The 21,455-nt window shown below is 38.7% G+C and overlaps 1 protein-coding gene across 6 annotated transcripts in view; it reads left to right on the top strand.

Annotated features, from left to right (window-relative positions):
- The first annotated feature begins 8,713 nt into the window (after positions 1-8,713).
- Positions 8,714-21,455, top strand: part of PPP1R12A (protein phosphatase 1 regulatory subunit 12A) — a 160,717-nt gene continuing 147,975 nt past the window's right edge. For 3 of the 6 annotated variants that reach the window (XR_006204963.1, XM_042947242.1, XM_042947247.1), the window contains exon 1: positions 8,714-9,210. Coding sequence is in view for 5 of the 6 variants with exons in the window: in XM_042947242.1 (XP_042803176.1) it covers positions 8,974-9,210 (237 nt within the window). In the remaining variant the exon portion in view is untranslated. The remainder of the gene's footprint in view (positions 9,211-21,455) is intronic. The other 3 variants (XM_042947243.1, XM_042947241.1, XM_042947244.1) reach the window with 1 other exon arrangement.

The raw sequence follows: 21,455 nt of genomic DNA, 5'->3' as shown, positions 1-21,455 counted from the left end.
ATTGATTTTTGAGAGAGAGATAGAGAAAGAGACAAAGCACAAGCAGAGGAGGGCAGAGAGAGAGGGAGACACAGAATCTGAAGCAGGCTCCAGGCTCTGAGCTGTCACCACAGAGCCCAATGTGGGCTCGACCCCATGAACCGTGAGATCATGACCTGAGCAGAAGTGGGAGGCTTAACCCACTAAGCCACTCAGGCACCCCTCATCCCCATTGTTTTTATGGTAAGTATGTCTCCTTGTTTATATAGAAGGCCTTTTGTGATAAGGTTACACTCTCCTTCTCCAGCCTTGCATGTTATGATTTTCTTTATGTTTTGTGTTCTGATACTATTAACCTGTCCCTCTTTCTGCCTTATGCATATAAAATTCCCAGTCCCTACACCACTCTGCACAGCCCCACCTCCTTCTCACACATACGTCATGTTTGTGCCTAGCCAATTTCTATCCTTCTTGAGGATGAATTACCTTCTCAAAGATTTCCCTGATAGACCATGGCTATCTGTCCCTCCCCTCAGTCCCCACTAAAGTACACTCCTCTATGCTTCTACAGTATTGCTGCTTTATCTGTATCCCCTCCCTTACCCCATAGAGTAATATATACACACAGTGCTTATAACAGGAATAGGCGCTTAGTAAATTCTGTAAAAGTGTTAGCTTTTATGATCATATTGAAATTACCTGTTTCAATATCAGTTTCCTCCACTAATGTGTAAACTCCTTAACCTAACAGATAATATCTTATTCATTTCCTTTAAATTAGCTCTTAAATTATAGTAAAGGATGAAGGAATGTTCCTTAAAATGTAATATGGTAAGGAACTATTATTTATTGAGCCCTGTGTCAAGCAGGATTTCTTTTTTTAATTTTTAAAGTTTATTTATTTATTTTGAGAGAGAGGGAGAGAGAGAGAATCCCAAGCAGGCTCTGCACTGTCAGCACAGAGCCCAACATGGGGCTCAAACCCATGAACCATGAGATCATCACTCTGAGCCACCCAGACAGGGTTCCCTTGGAACCTGTAAATATGATGGGATATTGCTTCTGTGATTAGGCTTTGTTATATGGTCAGTCGACCTTAAAATAAGATTATCCTGTCTCAGCAATTAAAACGAATTTTTTGTAATGTTTATTTATTTTTGAGAGAGAGAGAGAGAGAGAGAGAGAGAGAGAGAGAGACAGAGCATGAGCAGGGGAGGGGCACAGAGAGAGGGAGATACAGAATCCAAAGCAGGCTCCAGGCTCTGAACTATCAGCAAGAGCCTGACACAGGGCTTGAACCCATGAACCAAAAGATCATGACCTGAGCAGAAGTCAGATGCTTAGCCAACTGAGCCGCCCAGGAGCCCATCATCTCAGCAACTTTTAAAAGCAGGCACCTCTCTCAGGTTGGTGGCAGAAGGGGAAGCCAGAGAGAGAGGAAGCAAAGCACGAGAAGGGGTTGACACACTGTGGCTGACTTTGAAGATGGAGAGGACCATGCCCAGTCTGCTGCCAGCAAAGAAATGGGACCTTAGTCCTATAACTGCAATTTGTAAGAGCTCACAGGAGCCACCAGATAAGTGCCCAGCTCAGTAGACACCTTTCTTTTGGCCTTGTGATACCCTGAGCATAGAACTCAGCTGAGCCCACCTGGACTTTTGATCTACAGAACTGTGAGGTAATAAATGGGTATTGTTATAGGGTGTTACATTTGTCATAATTTCTTATGCACCAATAGAAAACAAAGTACATGTGAACTATATGCAGGACTTTTTACACAAGTATCAGGAGTGAATCTCACTTAAAGATTTTTCATCTTTTCTTAGACCTGGGTGGCAGAGTCAGTTGAGCATCTGACTTTGGCTCAAGTCATGATCTCATGGTTCGTGAGTTTGAGCCCCACGTCGGGCTCTGTGCTGACAGCTCAGAACCTGAAGCCTGCTTTGGATTCTGTCTCCCTGTCTCTCTGCCCCTCCCCTGCTCATGCTCTGTCTCTCAAAAATAAATAAACATTAAAAAAAATTCCTCCTCTTTTCTAATTTTCTATAAAGAAGTTAATTTCAACCTTAACAGCTGGAAACTCTATATTGGTCATTCTTGGTGGTCTTTCCCCTCCACCAGGGTTGTGTGTCAAGTTTGTGAGATGAGACTACACAGGTCATCAGTCCTGTTTGCACACCAGTTAATACTGGAACATCTGTCCTAACCTGCATGATTATGATCTCTTCAGGTGTCTTCCTGACATTCATGTTCCAGCTTGGGGTAGATTTCCTGTGATACTTCAGGACCTCTCTCTTGAATGGGTCCCTCCCAAGGCCCTATACTTAATTGAGTATTTGAAATTTTATACCTTTTTTCTTTTCTTTTTAAATTTTATTTATTTATTTTGAGAGAGAGAGAGAGAGAGAAAGGGGGCAGGGGCAGAGAGAGAGAGAGAGAGAGAGAGAGTGAGAATTCCAAGCAGGCTCCACACCATCAGTGCAGAGCCCGATATGGACTTGAACTCATGAACTGTGAGATCATGACCTGAGCTGAATCAAAAGTCAGATCCTTAACCGACTGAGCTACCCAGGTGCCCCTTACAGTTTTTTTCTTAAAAAGGAATAAGCAGAATGCATAAATGTGAAGCACCACAAAACCTGGAAACCCCTACAGCTCAAAACTTTCTGATTAATTAATGTAATCCCTTCTTCCCCACCCCACATTCCCCTGACAGTAACTTCAGACGTTGTCTTTTAGTTTCTCCTTCATCTTCATTTTTTTTCTTCACTACACTTAGCAATATGTGAATCTATTTATTCATTTAAAATGTGTTCATTTTCTGTCCTTGTCCATAGAATGATAAACTTATAGGAGGCAGGCACTTGATTTGTTTTATTTATTCCCGTGTCCCCAGAACTTCAAATAATGATTGACTGATCAACTTCAGGTCTACCAAACTGCTCCGTTCTGGCTAAGTCTATTTGGGCTGCTATAACAATACACCATAAACATAAACTGGTAAGTTTAAAAAACAACAAATATTTGTTTCTCACAGTTCTGGAGGCTGAGAAGTCTTAAGAGTGAGGTACCAGTAGTTTCAGTGTCTGGTGAGAGCTCCCCTCCTGATTCATAGATGGTAATCTTTTCATTGTGCCCTCACATGGTAGAAAGGGACAGGTAGCTCTCTGGGGCCACTTTAATATGGGCACATATGACCTAACCACCTCCTAAAGGCCCTACCTTCTAATACCATCACTTGGGGGTTAGGATTTCAACATATGAATTTTGAGGGGACACAAATATTCAGACAATAGTGCCTGCCAAGTCTGGGGCACAGCTATGTTCGGCTAGTGAGAGTCCCAGGCACAGGTTCCAGCCTCTCAAGTGCAGCATTCAGCCATTCACTCTCAGATCCTGTCACAACTCAGGGACACTTCCAGGGATCAGGTAGTAAATGCCCATTGCTCTAGAGACCCACCGACTTCTTTCTCATCCTTTTAGCCTAGGCACCACTTTTTATTCTCAGTGAGGTCCTTCTTTTCCATGGTAGTACCCAGGGATAGATGGGGATGACCCATCTGCCTGGTTTCCTCTTCTCCACCCCAAATAAAAATAATAATTCATGATACTATGAATTAACATTGTTATCCTCTCTTAGAGGATAAAACTTAGAAAAATGTTTATATTGATCTATGACACCACGTAAATGTAGCTTTAGTAAATTTCATAGCCACCTGGTACACTAATTCCAACCAGATTACTAGCCTCAAACTCTTATTAAATAGTAATTTGGGGGTGGCCGTTTCAAGCTAGGAAGGAAAGTGTTTCGAAAGCAACTTCTGTTTTCTTCCCTGTCACAAACATCCCCTGAGACAAGGAAGCAGAGAGCTTAAGTGAGGGAAGGAAAAGAGGCAAATACAAGAAAAGAAACAAATCTCAATTTTTTCTTTCTTACATATATTATTCACTTAATCTGAAAACAACCACATGAAGCTGATATATTATTCCCGCCTGCCACAAATGAGCATAGTCATTACCAGTGATGCTGTATCTGTTATCGCTGTGCGTGTTCATTCCCACTAGTATTCCACTCTGCACATTTTTTGCGTTCTGGTCTCTGAAGGAATTTAGAAACTTTCCCTGGATTTGAATTGAAGGACATTTGCATAGATCTCTCAACTAAATGCTAGTGTTCCAAGATAGAGCTTGTGCACCTAAACTCTCCTTCCAGATGTTGGAGCATCAGCCTTTAGTTGCTCTTGTAATTTCATTGTTACGGAGGATGACCTTTAGTTGTGCATTTCCTGTCATGTTTTCTCCCGGAGCTCATAGATGCTTTCATATAAATTGGCCTTCCAACAGCCTGTCTTGACACCCTGAGGTGAGTGTGTCACAAAGGCACTTCCTGTAATCCTTACTAAATTAATTATAATTATTATTATACATGGTAATTAAAGTCAGCCAGTGTTCCCCAAAGTGTGAGACATGTAGACTGGTAGTATTTGATGTAATTTAAATGGATGGAAATTAAAATACCAGTGAAGTGCGCAGCAAAGAAGCCATTCTCTTTTCAATATACTTTAATCTTTATGATTATATTAAGTAGAAAAATAACAAGCTGATGCTAATATGTCCAACCCTTGCCAATCTTCCCTTTTTAACAAATTGAGAGGAGGCGGCCTTGGGCTCAGATCTCTGATAGGTAACCTAACTAGAATAACGTGTTGTTTTCATTGCATTTGCTTTTAAGAACTTTTATTTATGTCCATTAGAAATGTTTTCCACTTGCAAAAACGACGTTTCCTTTTAAAATAAATCTATTTTTAAAAATAAATAAATCTATTTAAGTTTTTTTTAAAGGTTAAAAGAAGCATTTTAATAGGTGCCCGGATCAGGCAAAAATCATGACAAATTGGGGAATACGAAATTAAGCAATTCATATGAATGGCCATGTGACGTGACACTGAACATGATACAGGTTGCAAGTCACGTACATTCGAGGCAAGTCACCATCTCTTTAGCACTATTTCTGTACCTTGAATTGTTGCCAGACACTCATCTGATTCCCCACAAACAGGGACAAGAGGAGTTTTATGGGAATATCAGCCACAAGTAACTGTGTGTTAGGTTCTTGGGATGAAGCCAGATGTGACAGAGCATTTACCCTGAAGAGTTAAAAGCAAGATGACTTTCAGAGCAGTGGAAGGAACCATTGGGTCTGGGGAGTGCGGCTGACTTTGTAACCCAGACTCAAGGGAAGGGGTTAGATGCTATGATCTAGAAATCAGGTTTGGCCTAAAAGTAGAGTCTGAAGCAACTTAGGGTGATTTAGGGTTGGTCCCAGTCAGTAATCCAGGTGGGTCTGAATATCTTATGATGCTGGCAGATTATAAACTTTTCTTCAAGTTCCTAAAAACAACATTTGAAACAAATTATTATACAATGGAAGAGAGGCTAGACCAGGTATAGAGTATAGGAGATAAGACCAAACTGCCTTGTCGACCATTCTATTCTCAACTGTATAAAATTAGAATTTTAGGTTTGAATTACGGATGAGAATTTAAATGTATGACTAAAAGTACTTATCAATATCTTATGTACACTTTGTACCAAAGTACATTTCCAATTGTATAATAAAGGTTAACAGGGAAAAAGATTCACTGAACAGAAAGTTGGTTTATGGAATATTTTAGTATGCTACATAGTATTAGAGATATATACCTTCACTATTACAAAGATTGTAAAGGCTGGCAAAACAGTGAGCTATCAATTAAGCAAAGAAACAACCTACATCCCAAGAGTTCTTAATTATTTTCTTTAATAGTTACAGACTAACTTCCTTTTACATGTAAACGAGCTTTTTACCATCTGGCAATTAACCAATCTTTTACTGAACAAAAGGCTAATTCTGAAATTCGTATTTTTGGCTTGGGTTGACTTTAAAATTTTCCTTTTCTTGTTCTGTGTTCACATATTACAAATAATCAAATATATTTTCAAATTTAGATTCATTCATCAGTAAATAAATAAACAAATCTCCACACCATAGAGGTTGGTACTAAGCTAAGGCCATACAGACACAAGCGTTGGTGCCTATGTTATTACATTCTCTAGTTGCTTTTCTAATAAACTTGACTGTAAGTGTAGTATCATATTATTGCTGGACTCTTTAGGTGATGGTACATCAGAGAGAGCACAGAGAAATATGTAGCTTCATGTGTGTATTTAAAGTAAATTAGTGATTTAATTAAAAATTCTTCAAATCAATCAATCTTAAATAAATGGTTAGTAGGGGATATCTGTGGTGTAATTAAGCTTTTAAAAAGATACATATTCTTGGGGGCACCTGGCTGGCTCAGTCAGTAGGACATGTGACTGTTGGTTTGGGGATTGTGAGTTTGAGCCGGGGTTGGGTGTAGAGATTACTTAAAACTAAAATCTTAAAAAAAGGTACATATTCTCTTTTGACAGCCTCCTACATGTAATAAGAACCCCAAACATGATTAATGATTTGCTGAGCAAAGAAAACCAGTTAGCAAATTAATATAGTTCAATTTTTATTTTTACATTTCTTCTGCTGCTTAAAGTTTGAAGTTAATTCAGCTACTAAAGTATTATGAAGTGATTGCTTTGTGTTGTTTTTTAAACAAGAAGTTTTGTCTGTTCTGGAATTAGCCATAGGTCTTCAGTATTATTAATTCAATAATAGCATCAAAAAAAAAAAATCCTCCCTACAAATGCAAAGCAGGTAGCAGTTTAAGAGTACTTCCAATGAGATTAACATGGAGCTTGCTGACTGAAAGCTAAATTCAATGAAATTTGCATACATTAATAGACCAAGTAAGTTTTTGTTGTTTTGTTTTTGACAGGTAGCCTTTGGTAACTGATACTTAGTTATTTATGTTTTATTAATAAACTACTGCCTTATTTTACATTTTTAAGTGCTTGAATCAGAAATAGCATACCTCCCACCAAACTCTTGTCCAAATGAAAACTTGAGATACCAATCTGTATTCCAGGACACTTTTAAGTGCTACCAAATAAGACGATAACATTCTTGGGAAACAGTAGGGATAAGCTGTCAGTTTGTCTAGGTAGACAGGGAAGCTGACAAAGCAATCCTCAGATTCCTTTCTTATTATAAGAGCCGTATTCTAGAGTTCTTAAAATGAATACAAATTTTGTATTTTAGCGCTACAGTTCTTCAGCACCTGAAACCATCATTATTCAAAGATCTGATAATAGCAATGGTGTGTTTTTTGCATGTTACACTCACTTTCTATTTCTACAATATTTTCAGAGGAACTATTTTGCCCTAATTTGAGTTTTTATTACTGTCCTAGTAATTGCAGTTCAGAAAATTCAGTCTTACCGGGCAGGTGGCTTCCTAATTGCGTTTTACTCAAGTATTTTATTTCTCAACATGAAAAGCTGCAATGTAGTCTACTAGAGGATAAGAAAAGCTTAATTGCTCACTGCTGTACCCCCAGTATCTAGAAAATGCCTGACCCCAGTACAGGTGCATATTTGCTGAAGGAATCCTAATCCTGCTGCTGAGTAAAATTAATTAGTTCTTTGGGAACTCAGTCTAGATGTTCCTTAAAGTTCCATTCAATGGTAAAGAGTTAAGACTTTTGTTGCTTTGGTTCTAAATGTTCTAAAAATCTTTAATGAATGAAAACAATGGTGTTTAGAAAAATATCAGTTGGTGGAGATTGCAAATGGATGGCTTCAAAGACTTTAGCTATTGTTACAAATCGTATGCTCGGTGTCAGACAATGATAAAAGTCCCTTTTTTATGATTATAATGAATTATAAAATCTTTTTTTTTTTAATATGTGACCTCAAACAGTGGTTTAAATATGTCCTTATGGTCAATGTATTGCCAGTGCCTAGAACAACGACTGGCTCATAGTAAATATTCAATAAATACCAACTGAATTAATTGCATAATATTAACATTCCTTTGAACTCTAAAAGCAGCTGGGTCTTTACCCATCCTTAGAAAGCAATGGAGCAGGAACCAGAAATCCCTTAAAAGGTCAGGGCCAGTAACTAGGCTGATCTAAGCTCCCGTTGGCAGTACAAGGGAGGCTTAAAGCACTGAAGGAAGGGTAAGAGAACCCGAAATACGCGTGAGAGAAAAACAAAACAAAACAACAAAAGAGAAGCATAAGGGGAAAGAAGTTTCACAGTGGAGGTTGGCAGGAAGCCACCGCAATTACCACAGGTCAACCCTTGTTACCCGGCGGTCACCAAGGGCTGAGATCTGGGGTAACTACCACCAAAGCCCTCGGCTACACAGACCCCGCTTTTAAGAGCTTCTTATCAATACTGACATGACCAAGTTCATCCGAGTCCCTCAAAAAGAGAAATTACAAGAGCCTAATTCACGTCCTATCCTCCATTCCATTCAAATAACGCAGCCAATAGGAAAATCCTCCGCCCAGAGCTAACGACTCCGAGGAGCTCAGACAGCCCTGGAGGCAGTTCGGCCGTAAAGACCGACTGTTGGCCTCCGGAACCCAGGAGCCCTCAGCCAGGCGGGACAACCTTCCTTCCCTGTCTCCGCCCTTCCAGGTTGGTCCCAGCCCCCGCCGCCCAGGCGGGCTGGACCACACCCGCTTCCCTCCGGTGGCCTGGCCGCCCCCGCCGCAGTTCGCGCGAGCGCTCTTCCTGGGGCGGGCACAGGCCTAGGGCGCATGCGCGCTGGTCGAAGGGCGCCTCCCTGTCCGGATCTCGCGAAGTTACGTTAGATTGGCCGCCGGTGACGGGTGGCCGGGCTGGGGGCGGGAGGGCTTCTGAGGTAGGAAGGGAGGTCCGCTCGGCCGGGCGCGCCGCCCCAGTGCTCTGTGGGATACTGGAAGTCTCGAGCGTCTCCTCCCGGTTCCCAGCCCTCCTCTGGCCCGCACTCATAGAAACAGTCACACACCCCCTGCCTTCCCTCTCTTCCCTCTCCGCCTCCCCCTTCCCTCCCCCTCGCGATAAGAAGACCCGGCGGCAGGAGAGGGGATGAAGATGGCGGACGCGAAGCAGAAGCGGAACGAGCAGCTGAAGCGCTGGATCGGCTCCGAGACGGACCTCGAGCCTCCCGTGGTGAAGCGCCAGAAGACCAAGGTGAAGTTCGACGATGGCGCCGTCTTCCTGGCTGCTTGCTCCAGCGGCGACACGGACGAGGTCCTCAAGCTGCTGCACCGCGGCGCCGACATCAATTACGCCAATGTGGACGGACTCACTGCCCTGCACCAGGTCTGTGCACCCTGCCGCTGGCTGTCCTGACCCTGCGGGTTCTCGTCGGCCTCCCGCCGGGGCCTTCTCTCGGCTCTCGGCCTCCGGAGGCTGGGGGCGGCGGGAGACTCCCTGCTGCGGGGTGAGGGGGCGGCTTCCCGCGAGGGAGGGAGGGTGGGAGGGATAGAACTAGTGGAGGGAGGGCTTCTGGCGTGAGGCCCCCTTCAGACTAGTTGATGTTGGAGTTGGAAATTGGGTGATTTCCGGGGCAGAGGAAAAAGGGACTGTGGTCGGCTTGGGGCCCCAGGTCTATTTGTGGACGTGTGTCTGCGAGTTGGGGTCGAGACGGGGGGGGGGTGTACTGGGCTTGTACCTGGGCCCGATGTCAATGATATACTTGCACGACGGGGGATGCTAAAGAAAACAACCGACGAGGGCATTAGGGACACTTGAGCAGATGGACGTCTTTGGCTTGTAGGTGGGCATTGGATTTGCTGTAGTTTTTAGGGCTTGATTACAAATGATGATGATAATAATAGTAATCAAGAGCCCTAAGCGGAGTGCCTGAGCAGACGATTTCCTGTTTTCTCCTTTATTATTGTTGGTCATTGGGGAGGGGGGAGACGGGGTGTAATTAGCTGATCTGCACCGGGTGAAAGGGAGGGGAGGGAGGTGCGTACGGTAAGGAAGGGTTCAAAAGGGCTTGCCCACTGCCGGACCCGAACGTACTAAAGTGTATTCTCCGAGAAGAGTTTGCCGCAGTGTCAGAGATCCTTGAGCCCCACGTCTTGGGGTGTGCACTGGGGTTTAGAAAGAGAGAAATAAACACGGGGCACTCTTTTCAGAGCCGACTACCAAGCTCTGATTTTCCTTTTGGGGGTGGAAAAATAAAAAGAAAGCTGGTCAGAAACTTTTCTCAAAATGGATGCTTTGTGCATGTTAAAGTTTTATAGTAGTCTGATTGGGATCTCTCAATGTTAGCCAAATAAGGAGAAACTATTGGCAATCCAGAGATAATGTTGCTTTGCCTTTAACAGGCCAAAAGCAACACAACCACGTAGAGTTCTGCATAAAAAAAACAATTTTTAAGTGATGGTAATAGGTGACAGGACATACACTCTTTCCATTTTCTTACTGGGCAATTGGAATTAACGTAGAAAACGACTTTACAGCAATAACTTCCCCTTACGGTGAAAAGATTTGTAGACCATCTCAAAGTTGCCTTGGTTATGTATGGAAGATCATAGCTGTGTTTTATTTAATACTGTAACAAAAACTTGTTTGGGAGGTTGAAACTTAAGGCTTTGTATTATATGCATATTGCCCCACTGCCTTTTTAAAAGAGGTGTGTGATGGCATTTTTCCTTTTGCTGCTTCCTGTTTGGTGAATGATGACCGTTTTAAGTTTAATTGAATTCTCATATCAAACTTGGCTTATAGCCTTTGTTTACAAAGTTGACTGGATGAATTGAAATGACTGACAAGTTGCAGGACAAATCTGGAATTCAGAGTGTGGAACTCAGTAAAAATATAGTGTGGTCTTGAGTTCTGTGTCATTAGAATCTCTAATGTGTAGCATGGTTTTTATTTGGCTGAGGTTTATTTTAAAGCATAGCAAATTCTAGATTCTAAAAACATGGTGTTGGGAATGAAAGAAACTTTTGCCATTAAAAATGATAAAAATGTGGTTATGTAAGATGAAGAATCTTTAAGTATCTTTCAAGTGTAATTTGCATGTGTTAGTACGGAATTGATTCTGAAAGACATTTATTGTATGCTTGAGGTCAGGGTACAATTGGATAATGGTTTACATCAATATGTTTTATTAAAATTGTCAAATAGAAATTTAAAGTTATTATATTTGTGGAGGAACCCAATTGTATTTGCTTGGAGGAAGAGGAAATTTTCTAATACTTACGTTAATGTAATATTAATATTGGCTTAGGTAGGAAGAGAAAATACCCATCACAGACTTCTTAAGGGTTTTTTTTTTCCCCCTCTCAATTTGGACATGTTGCAAGAATTATCAGACTTATCAATGTTTCCTGATTAACTGAATTCAGTTGTTTGGCAACATGTAGGTGTAGTCTTTATTGGGTATTTTGTTTTAGCTGAGAAGCTTGTTAAGCAGAAATTTCGAAGTTTATGCATAATCATTTGCATAGTATCTTTTTGTAATTTTATCTGCACATTGCTTATGTCAGTGAAGCCAAAGTCTTTAAAATATCAAGCATTAAAATTTTTATCGTGTTTTCTCTACTCTCATTTCTCTTTTATCAACTCTTGTACTTTTTTCCCATTGTGACTGTGAGAACAAGGAGTTCGCTTTGGGCAAATTCAGAACAACAGTGCAAAGGTGATAAATACAACTTTTTTAAAAAAAAGAATCACAAGAAAATTTTAAGCTTTTAAGAAATACCTTGAATGGTGCTTTTTTTAAATACTTAAATTAAAAAACCTAAAATTGACCCATTGATATAATAGCCCTACAATAGTATTTTTTTTAATTTAACCTCTCAAAAGATGATACAATACCTAAAATGTTTTTGCTAGATTATCTATCGGTTAGTCTTTTGGAATATTTATGTTTTTGGTTTTAGTCAAGTGTCTTAAATTTCACTGTCAGGATAGTTTTAGAAACTTCACAACCCTTAAATATACTTAATCTAATATTTAGCATCTTATATTTAAAAATTTGTTGGTTGAATGTCCTTTCTCATTGAAAGTTACAAAAGATACTGAATTTTCAGTTATTCTTTTTGTACAGAAGTATGTCATCCATATTGGAAAAAAGCAGTGTTTCGTGTCAAATTTCCTGTCTTGGTCTCTGGAATAGCCTTCCTCCCCCTGACTCCCAGAGCTAGAAAACAATACTAAATAGTACTGAAGTTAAAATAAACTTCTGATTTTCTAGAACTGAAGTCTAGAGTAGATTTTTATTTTTATTGGTGGGCATTAATCAGCTCTGATTTTATAGGTACCTAGTACAGTTTTCTACCTGTATATTTCAGTATACATTATAGATTTTAGGAGAGTAAAGAGTTTTCTATAAAATGCCTTATTGCTGAGTCCTACTGATACTTGCATAAAATGCAGGACTGAGATTTCTTCCAACAGTTTTGAGTTTAACCTTTGATTTTTACCTTAAAATTATATCTACTTCCTCTGTGCCAGTAACTTCCAAGTCAGTTTCCAGTTTTCACATTTCTGCAGAGCTCCAGTCCCTCATTTCCATTTTTCTAGTAATGAAGTATTGACTTAAAATGAAATATTACTCAATATATTGTGATTCTCTACTTAAAAATATATATTTAAGTAGTAATGTAGTAAATAGAGTTTCACCCCCTTTGTCATGGGATAGCAACTACTGTATTTGCGTTTACCTTTGTGATTTCTTCAAAGAATTCTTATTCACACATGGATTTTCATAGCTGAAATACAGTTTTATAATCTACTTTTATCACTTAACATTAGTGTGTGTGTGTATATATATATATATATATATATATATATATATGTATTTTTTTTTTTCCATATCTTAAGACATTACCTGTATCCAGGTACCTGTTGTTAGACAGTTTTACATCAATGTCAGGAATTTCTTTGAATTCAGCCTGAAATAAAAGTTAAATCTTTCTTTACCAAGCCTACTCTTCTTATTAATGCCTCTGATTCTTACAGTGATATCATTAATCTCTGGATCAGGCTTAAAATTCAGTTATTGTTTACTTATCTCTTTGTCTACATATATCCAATCAGTTCTTTTCCTTGCTACTCTACTCTCATTAACAACCTAGTTCATACCTTTATTTTATCCCTAGAGTATAATAATAGGTTAATTGCTTTATCTGCCTCCCCTGGCTCTCTGGTCCAATCCAGCATATTCATATTCATCAGGATAATTTTTTAACAGTATCATTTTGATTGTGTCATTTCTCTCCTTAAGCTCAAAGTGTTTCATCATTTAGCTTATAATTGATATATCGCCATTGTGTTCTACTTTCTTTTAATGCCTACTTATTTATTTTGGGGGGGGGGGGTGGGGAGAGAGAGAGGGAGACACAGAATCCAAAGCAGGCTCCAGGCTCTGAGCTGTCAGTACAGAGCCGGACACGGGGCTCGAACCTATGAACTGTGAGATGATGACTTGAGCTGAAGTCAGACAGACACTTAACCAACTGAGCCACCCAGACGTCCCGTTTTTTTTACTCTTTACCTTTTTATTTCCATGCTTATGGAAATACTTTTTCTGCCACTAGAATATCTTCCCTTCCTTCTTTGCCATTCACAATCCTAGTTATTCTCCCGGGTTCAATGGAGTTGCCAGCCAGTAGGGATCTTTCTGTCCTTTGAATTTGTATAATACTATGGCACTCTTTTCTCTGGGGTGCTCATTATTCCTTATATTTTGCCTTTCTGCTGCTATTGAAACGCTTCTTGCTGAATAGTGTTTGTTTTTAAATTTGTCTTTCCTGATAGACTATAAGGCCCCAATTTCCCATATTTTTGTATTTCCAGAGCCTGGCACATTGTAGGTACTCACTAAAGATTTTTTTCATTTGTATTTTATACGAGATACAAAGCTTGTATTATAAGTAGGAAGTTTTGGGGCGCCTGGGTGGCGCAGTCGGTTAAGCGTCCGACTTCAGCCAGGTCACGATCTCCCGGTCCGTGAGTTCGAGCCCCGCGTCAGGCTCTGGGCTGATGGCTCGGAGCCTGGAGCCTGTTTCCGATTCTGTGTCTCCCTCTCTCTCTGCCCCTCCCCCGTTCATGCTCTGTCTCTCTCTGTCCCAAAAATAAATAAAAAACGTTGAAAAAAAAAAATTAAAAAAAAAAAAATAAGTAGGAAGTTTTGTACTTATCCGTATATTGTAAGATAAATTTTTAAAACACTTCACATCCGCTACTTACTGTTTTACACACAGTAGAACTTACATGTTTATAAGACAAATGAAAATCTTTGTTGTGGATATTCTGTGCAGATTTTTTTAGTATCTTGAGCTTTAAAGAATTTCTTAATATTAACCTCCTTCGTAATAAAAAATCTTAAATCAGTTTAAATCTTGGTTAAGTGATAGAAAAATATTGAGTTGAGTCATTAATTGATTTGTCACTTTCTTTATAGGAGTCTGAACTAGGTCCTCCAGAAGAATACAAATCGAATTAGATCCATATTCTGGACTATTATAATTTTAAAATGAAGTTCTCCTTTTACTTTTCAAAACACAGACTTGCAGATAAGTTTAGTATTCAGTCCTTTTGCTCTTAAAATACAAATTTTATCAACTTCTAAGGAAGTCATTTGAAGCTTCTTTGTAAAAATATGTGGTTCCCCTCTTGACAGTAAAAGGAGTACTTTTGTGCAGTCTTTTCTTAAGTGCTCAATCTTCTCAGCCAAGGCATTTTCACTGAATCGTAATCTGAAATGTAACTCTCTTTAAAAGTATTCTAATAGGGCTACTTAAAGTGTTTTCCAACCAAAAGGAAGAGAGATTGGAAGCAGCTGATACTGAGTCTCTTGTTAGAGAATAGTGTAATGGCTATATGTGAGAAATCTGTTTAAAACTGAAGATAGAGTTTATTGTTTGTTTTTTGAGGTAGGGATGTTAAGATCTTAGAAAAATCTATTGAATCACTTATAAATAATATCTATTTTAAGGAATGTGTAGTATAAATTACTCTCTCTACATAATTTTCTTATTAGAAAGACTGTAACACTTTATGCTGATGGCTCTTAAAAGTTTTTATTGAAACCATCCTAAATCCATTAAAAGAAAAAAAAAAACCCACCTAAATAAACAAAACTTCTAACCCCAAACTGGCCCCTCATTTCCTGCAAATAAATGGACAACCCTAGCCATATATGGAGTGTGCGGGTAGGACACCAGTGCCCACATTGCTACTGTTACAATGTCTTCTCTGCCGTTGCTGCCTTTGTGCTTCCTGGCAACAGTTTTGTGGTCTGACTTTGAAGTGTCATAACCAAGACCCATCTTTCATGTGCTTCAGCTAGTGTGATTGCAAGCTGTGACTGAGCATTTTCTAGTACAGCCAGGTAGAAGCACGAGATGCAATAGAAGAAATTTGTTACCACATTTTACAAATGCTGTTCACATAGTAAAAGTACTTGCACTTAAAATTTTAAGTCTAAGGGCACCCGGCTGGCTCAGTCAGTGGACCATGCAACTCTTGATCTTAGAGTTGTAGGTTCAAGCCCCGTGCTGGGTATAGAGATTATTTAAAAATAAAATCTCTTAAAAAAAAAAAAAAAAAGTCTAGTTAGATGATTTTTTTAGAGATGAGTAGAAAGATGACTTTTTTTTTTTAATGTTTATTCATTTTTGAGAGACCGGGACAGAGCATGAATGGGGGAGGGGCAGAGAGAGAGGGAGACACAGAATCTGAAGCAGGCTGTCGGCTCTGAGCTGTCAGCACAGAGCCTGATGGCGGGGCTGGAACTCATGAACCTCGAGATCATGGCCTGAGCTGAAGTCAGATGCTTAACCTACTGAGCCACCCAGGTGTCCCGAAAGATGACTTTTATGGGAGATAGTGGATATAGAAAAATATGTTACTGCTATAGCATTACTATATTACTTCTTGAGAGTTCCCGAAGTTGGTAGTTTCATTCCTTTCTGCCTGAAAAATACTGTTTTCACCCCTACTTTTCCTTTGAAAGTTTATGGGGTTCCACAATCATTTTGAAAAGATGGAGTATTGGCATTTTGGTAGACCTCTTTGAAAGGTTGAAGACCTCCAACAGTCTTTTGAGTTTATTCTGTGTTGGAATTGGATATATATTAGCCATGGCTTATCACAGTGTTTTATTAAGAAGTAGACATGGCTGGTGAACATTTGGTGAGGACTTGTTATATGTGGAACCCTGTGGTACATGCTTTTACAACCAATATTTTATTTAATTCTCACAGCATCCCTTTTCACTTGCTCAAGATTACCAAGATAATAAACGACAGAGCTGGGGTTCTAACATACAGGTCTATCTGATTCCAAAGCTCAAACTTACCACTATGATAGGTATCTTATTTTTGTGTGTTTTTTAATTTTCTTGATTTTTATTTATTTATTTTGTGAGAGAGAAATTCAGGGAGAGAACATGTGCATGCATCCGTGCACATGAGCAGGGGAGGGGCAGAGAGAGCAAGAGCGAAAGAGAATCCCAAGCAGACCCTGCACTATCGACACAGAGCCCAACGTGGGGCTCAGTCTCACCAGCTGTAAGATCATGACCTGAGCTGAAATCCAGAGTCTGACGCTTGACCAACTGAGCCACCCAGGTGCCCCATCTTTTAAATCTGAAGAAGAAAGTTTTCTTAAATCTAGTCATTATGTTTGATGATTAGTAGTTACAGCTTTCTTTGTTAATCAGCAGAGAATTAAACACACACACACACACATATATATATATAATGTGTTTATATAATATAATATATAAAATATATAAACAACACAACACATATATATAATTTTTTCTTCGTGTACGTTTTCTGTAGCTGGGCAACACTTTTATGAGCTTTCTGTGGTAACTGAAATAGTAGTACTATATCTAAATTAATCTCAGGAGCAAGGGTTCCTGAGTGGCACAGTCAGTTAAGCGTTGGACTCTTGATTTCTGCTCAGGTTATGATCTCGAGGTTCATGAAATTGAACCCCATGTGGGGCTCTGTGTTGACAGCACGGAGCCTGCTTGGGATTCTCTCTCTGCCTCTCTCTCTCTCTCTGTCTCACACACACACACATGTGTGCTCTCTCTCTCTCTCTCTCTCTCTCTCTCTCTCAAAATAAGTATTTTTTAAAAGACCTCAGAATCTGTCCTAAATTTTAGGAACTTCAAAGATTGTTTTTGACTGGCCTTTAGGTACAGAATATTTTTTTTAATTAAAAAAAATTTTTTTAAATTTATTTTTGAAAGAGACAGAGAGAAACAGAGACAGAATCTGAAGCAGGCTGCAAGCTCTGAACTGTCAGAACAGAGCCTGATGTGGGGTTCAAACCCACAAGCTGTGAGATCATGAAGTCAGATGCCTAACTGACTGACACACCCAGGTGCCCCATATGTACAGAATATTTGATCAAGTGCTTTGGGAGGTTGCAAAGGAACTTGCAACAAAAACTCCTTTTTTTTTGGACATAGAGTTTAGTCTTTAAACATCTTCATTTTCCTTTATCCTAATAATAATTTATATTAATGTTTTAGGCATTTTTATGTATGCATTTACAGTATACACTTTATATATATACACACATATTTAACTTCTAATGAAAAGAGATAAATTATAGGTAAACTCATATCCATATTAATTTAAAAAAAAAAGAAAGAAAACAACCTTGAGCTTGTCACTACCATTTAATCTGCACTTTACTGCCTGATACAGTGATTATTGGTATTCATAATTAGGGCTTGAGATATTACATGAAATGCTAATGAAATTACCTGAATTAACTTATGAATTAGTAAAACAAACTTTTTAATGTTAATCATGTTTGATTTAAAATTTTTTTTTTAACGTTTATTCATTTTTGAGAGACAGAGAGAGAGACACAGCATGAGCCAGGGAGGGGCAGAGAGAGAGGGAGACACAGAATCCAAAGCAGGCTCCAGGCTCTGAGCTGTCAGCACAGAGCCTGATGGAGGGCTCGAACTTACAAACCGTGAGATCATGACCTGAGCCTAAGTCGGGTGCTCAACTGGCTGAGCCACCCAGGCGCCCCCCCCCTTTTTTTTTTTATAATTTTTTAAATGTTTATTTATTTTGACAGAGACAGAGCACGAGTGGGGGAGGGGCAGAGAGAGAGGGAGACCCACAGTTCCAAGCAGGCTCCACGCTGTCAGCACAGAGCCCGACGTGGGGCTCAAACCCGCGGGCTGCAAGATCATGACCTGAGCCAAAGTCGGACACTCAACCGACTGAGCCACCCAGGTACCCCAATCATGTTTGATTTTAATTGGAAGTCTTCTGTTAGTAAGAATATGCAAGTTATAAAAGTACTCAATTTTTAAATTCATTTTGCAAAACTTAGACAAATTATATTTCAGGTCTTAGAAATGGCAATAGAATTTTTTTTCCTTGTTGTTAATAAGTGAGAGCACCATTTGACATGTGATTTACTTGTCCATCCAATCACTGATTCCCAGAATTTTACATTTTATAGACTAATAAAATGTTTTCTTAAATTTTAGTGACTAAAAGAGGATAGCCTGATTTTTTTGTTAGGACGTTAAAAACAACTTGATCACTTATACTATCATCATTTTCATAAAGAAAAAGCATATTTTAACAACAAAAAAGTATATAGTATTCAAATAAAAGACACTGGGGACTCATGTCAGTCCATAAAATTATTGCTGTGCTGACCACAGATGTTCTTGATAGTCTTTCATGCAAGTAGAGAGGGTAATTCAGATTTCATGACTCTATTCCGTATGTCCTCCTTCTGGCAGGATTTGATATGATAGCACGCAGATGATGGCAGGCCACACCATCAGGGTATAAGTGCCTGGCCCCTGATTACCCAATGTGGGACAGAAAAGAATTTACCTAAAGAGATTCAGGAGATCAGTGAAAGTGATCCACCAATTCATATTTTAGGAACCACCAGCTTCATGTTTATATTTCCATAAGCTGTTGCACATGTAATCTTCCTCTGGAATATATTTTCCAGTTTTTTTATGTTAAAGCACAGCTCAAAGCACAGTGTGGATTTGCTTGACCACTGGGGTACACAGTGAGTCTCTACTGTTTAAACTCTAAGTTTGGCACCTCTACACTATCATCTTTTAGTATCTCTCTCCAGACAAAATAGGTGGATTCTTTCAAATAGAGACTTTGATTCATTTTTCTTTAAATCCCCTTTGGTATCTGACTTTTCTTTTAGCAGGTGCATAGTGTTTATTGGTTAAAAAAAATGGAACACACTCTAGACCCAATTTTGTGAAGAGTAGAGTTCATAGAAACAGAACGATGATAGTTTGCATGGATAAATACAACAGAGCTAACAAACATTAAAAATGTTGTCGTAAAGGTGCTTATGCCAATAACTTACTTTTATAATGTTTCACATGCAAAGGGAGTCGGTCATTTTTACAGTCAAAATTTAACAGGATCGTAGACTTATTTTTGAAATGGAATATATTCCTGATTACCAACACAAGGAGAATTTTGCTCAGTTTATGCAACATACTTTAAAAATGAATTCCTTCAAACAAGTTGTAGGTTGTTGGTTTAGAAAAGGAATCGCTAGCATACTGGCATTAGAAGCTAATTTATATTTTCAGATGATTTTTAATCGCAGCTTTTGTTTTCTGAATAACACTTTCACTGTGAATCTCCCCGTATGCCAGTATTTTCTGACCTTATTAGTATTTTGGTTGTTTATCTTTTCATTGTTAAGCTAACCATAAAAAGACAAACTTGAGCTCTGTGTTACTGCCCTAAGTGTGCTTGCTCCCAACTCAAATGCTCTTTCATGGGTGGAGACATTCCACATTGTCATGTGTTGTATAGGCATTTCTGAAATGACATTCAGTAGAAACCATGGAAAGAAATGAAGGCATTCCTCAGCTGTCACCTTTTTAGTAATCTGTTTAAATGCCTTATGTGCATTAAGTGTGAGGTATTCTGCAGGGAGAGCTTCACTTAAAAAGCATTACTTTAGCTTATTAAGTCATATTTGAGCTGAAATTACATTTTTTTCTTTAACATGTTCTCTAACAAAAAAACAAGGTTGTAGAAAGTCTGTGCCATTTTCTTGAATATTTGCATAGTGCAAAGGAGAAATTTTGTGAGAATGTGAATTGACACCTTCTTAGAAGTTAACCATGTGGAAAAGTGTATTTTCCTGGATTAACTGTCAAAACACATACATGCACATACATGCATACCAATTACCTTTATGGGAAACATACTAAAGTACGTACATTTCATTCAGTCTTATTTTAGATGGTCATAAATGTATTCAAATATTTATATTTTTGCTTGGAACATTTCTGTAACTCTTCCTCAGCTCCAGAATGTTCTTTTTTTTTTTTTTTTTAATGTTTATTTATATTTTTGCGGGGGGGCAGAGAGATGGAGACAGACTCCCAAGCAGACTCCAGGCTCCGAGCTGTGAGCTGTCAGCTCAGAGCCCAAGGTGACCTGAGCTGAAGTTGGACTGAACTGCCCAGGCACCCCGAGAATGTTCTTTTGAATATCTTTAGTATTGAGGATTTTTTTTTCTTTCAGGAGAGTTTTTTAATTTTGAAATTGATAGTCATTTGGAGATCTGTCTGGTGAACATGGGTAATCATAGTTAATAAGTACTGTCAGTGATTAGATGATATGTCCTAAAATGCTTATTTTTAATTGGAATTTATTTTTATTGGATTTTATTTAACTCTTATTATATGGGACTTGGGTATGTTTCAGAGTTTCTTTCTGATTAGCCTAGTGTACTCTTCGTGTTCTAGATTTTGCAAGAAATAAGTGAGTATTTTAGCTTGTGATTTGAACATAGTCTTTTTTGTTTGTATTTCCGCAAAAGATTTTGATGCCACTACTGCCAGATTATAACACTGTATTTCATTAAGAGCTATTGTTTTTCTCAAAGGTATGTTAATTTGTACAGCTTTCCTTAAAAGATTAGGACAGATGACATGTTCAGTAATTTCCATATTTTTTCCGAGTACATGGAACAATCCGCATAAAAACTTTGTCTCATATTCAAGTTTTTTTCATTACAAAATGTCTGTTGCTATTTAACTCTTTCAGCCATCATAAAATGCCTCTATGTTTCTGAGCATCTCAGCATTTTTACTTATCCTGTGATATATATGAAAAGCCTTAAGTAATTATTAAGCCCTCAGTGTCTTCTGTCTACTCATGCTTTTAATTTTCCCCATCTCCTTTTTACTTTTGAACACAGCTTACTTTCAAGTGTGTTTACTGTTCTATATGTATTTTATCCCAAATAAACATTTTAGAATAATTATTTAAGTAATTAAAGCATCATGGAAAAACAAATACTGGGGCACCTGGCTGGCTCAGTTGGTAGAGCATGTCACACTTGATCTTATGGTTGTGAGTTCAAGCCCCATGTTGGATGTGGAGCCTATTTTAAGAAAACAAAAAAACACACAAAGAAATACTATCCAGATTTTCAGGCCTGGAGGTAATTCTATTTAAAACTTTAGTAAACTCTCCTTTATCTGTCTATATCCAATATATAATTTTCTTTTCTTTTCTTTTCTTTTCTTTTCTTTTCTTTTC

Source organism: Panthera leo, chromosome B4 (genome assembly GCF_018350215.1).
Source record: "Panthera leo isolate Ple1 chromosome B4, P.leo_Ple1_pat1.1, whole genome shotgun sequence".
NCBI lineage: Eukaryota > Metazoa > Chordata > Mammalia > Carnivora > Felidae > Panthera > Panthera leo.
This window is presented reverse-complemented; position numbering and strand designations above follow the sequence as displayed.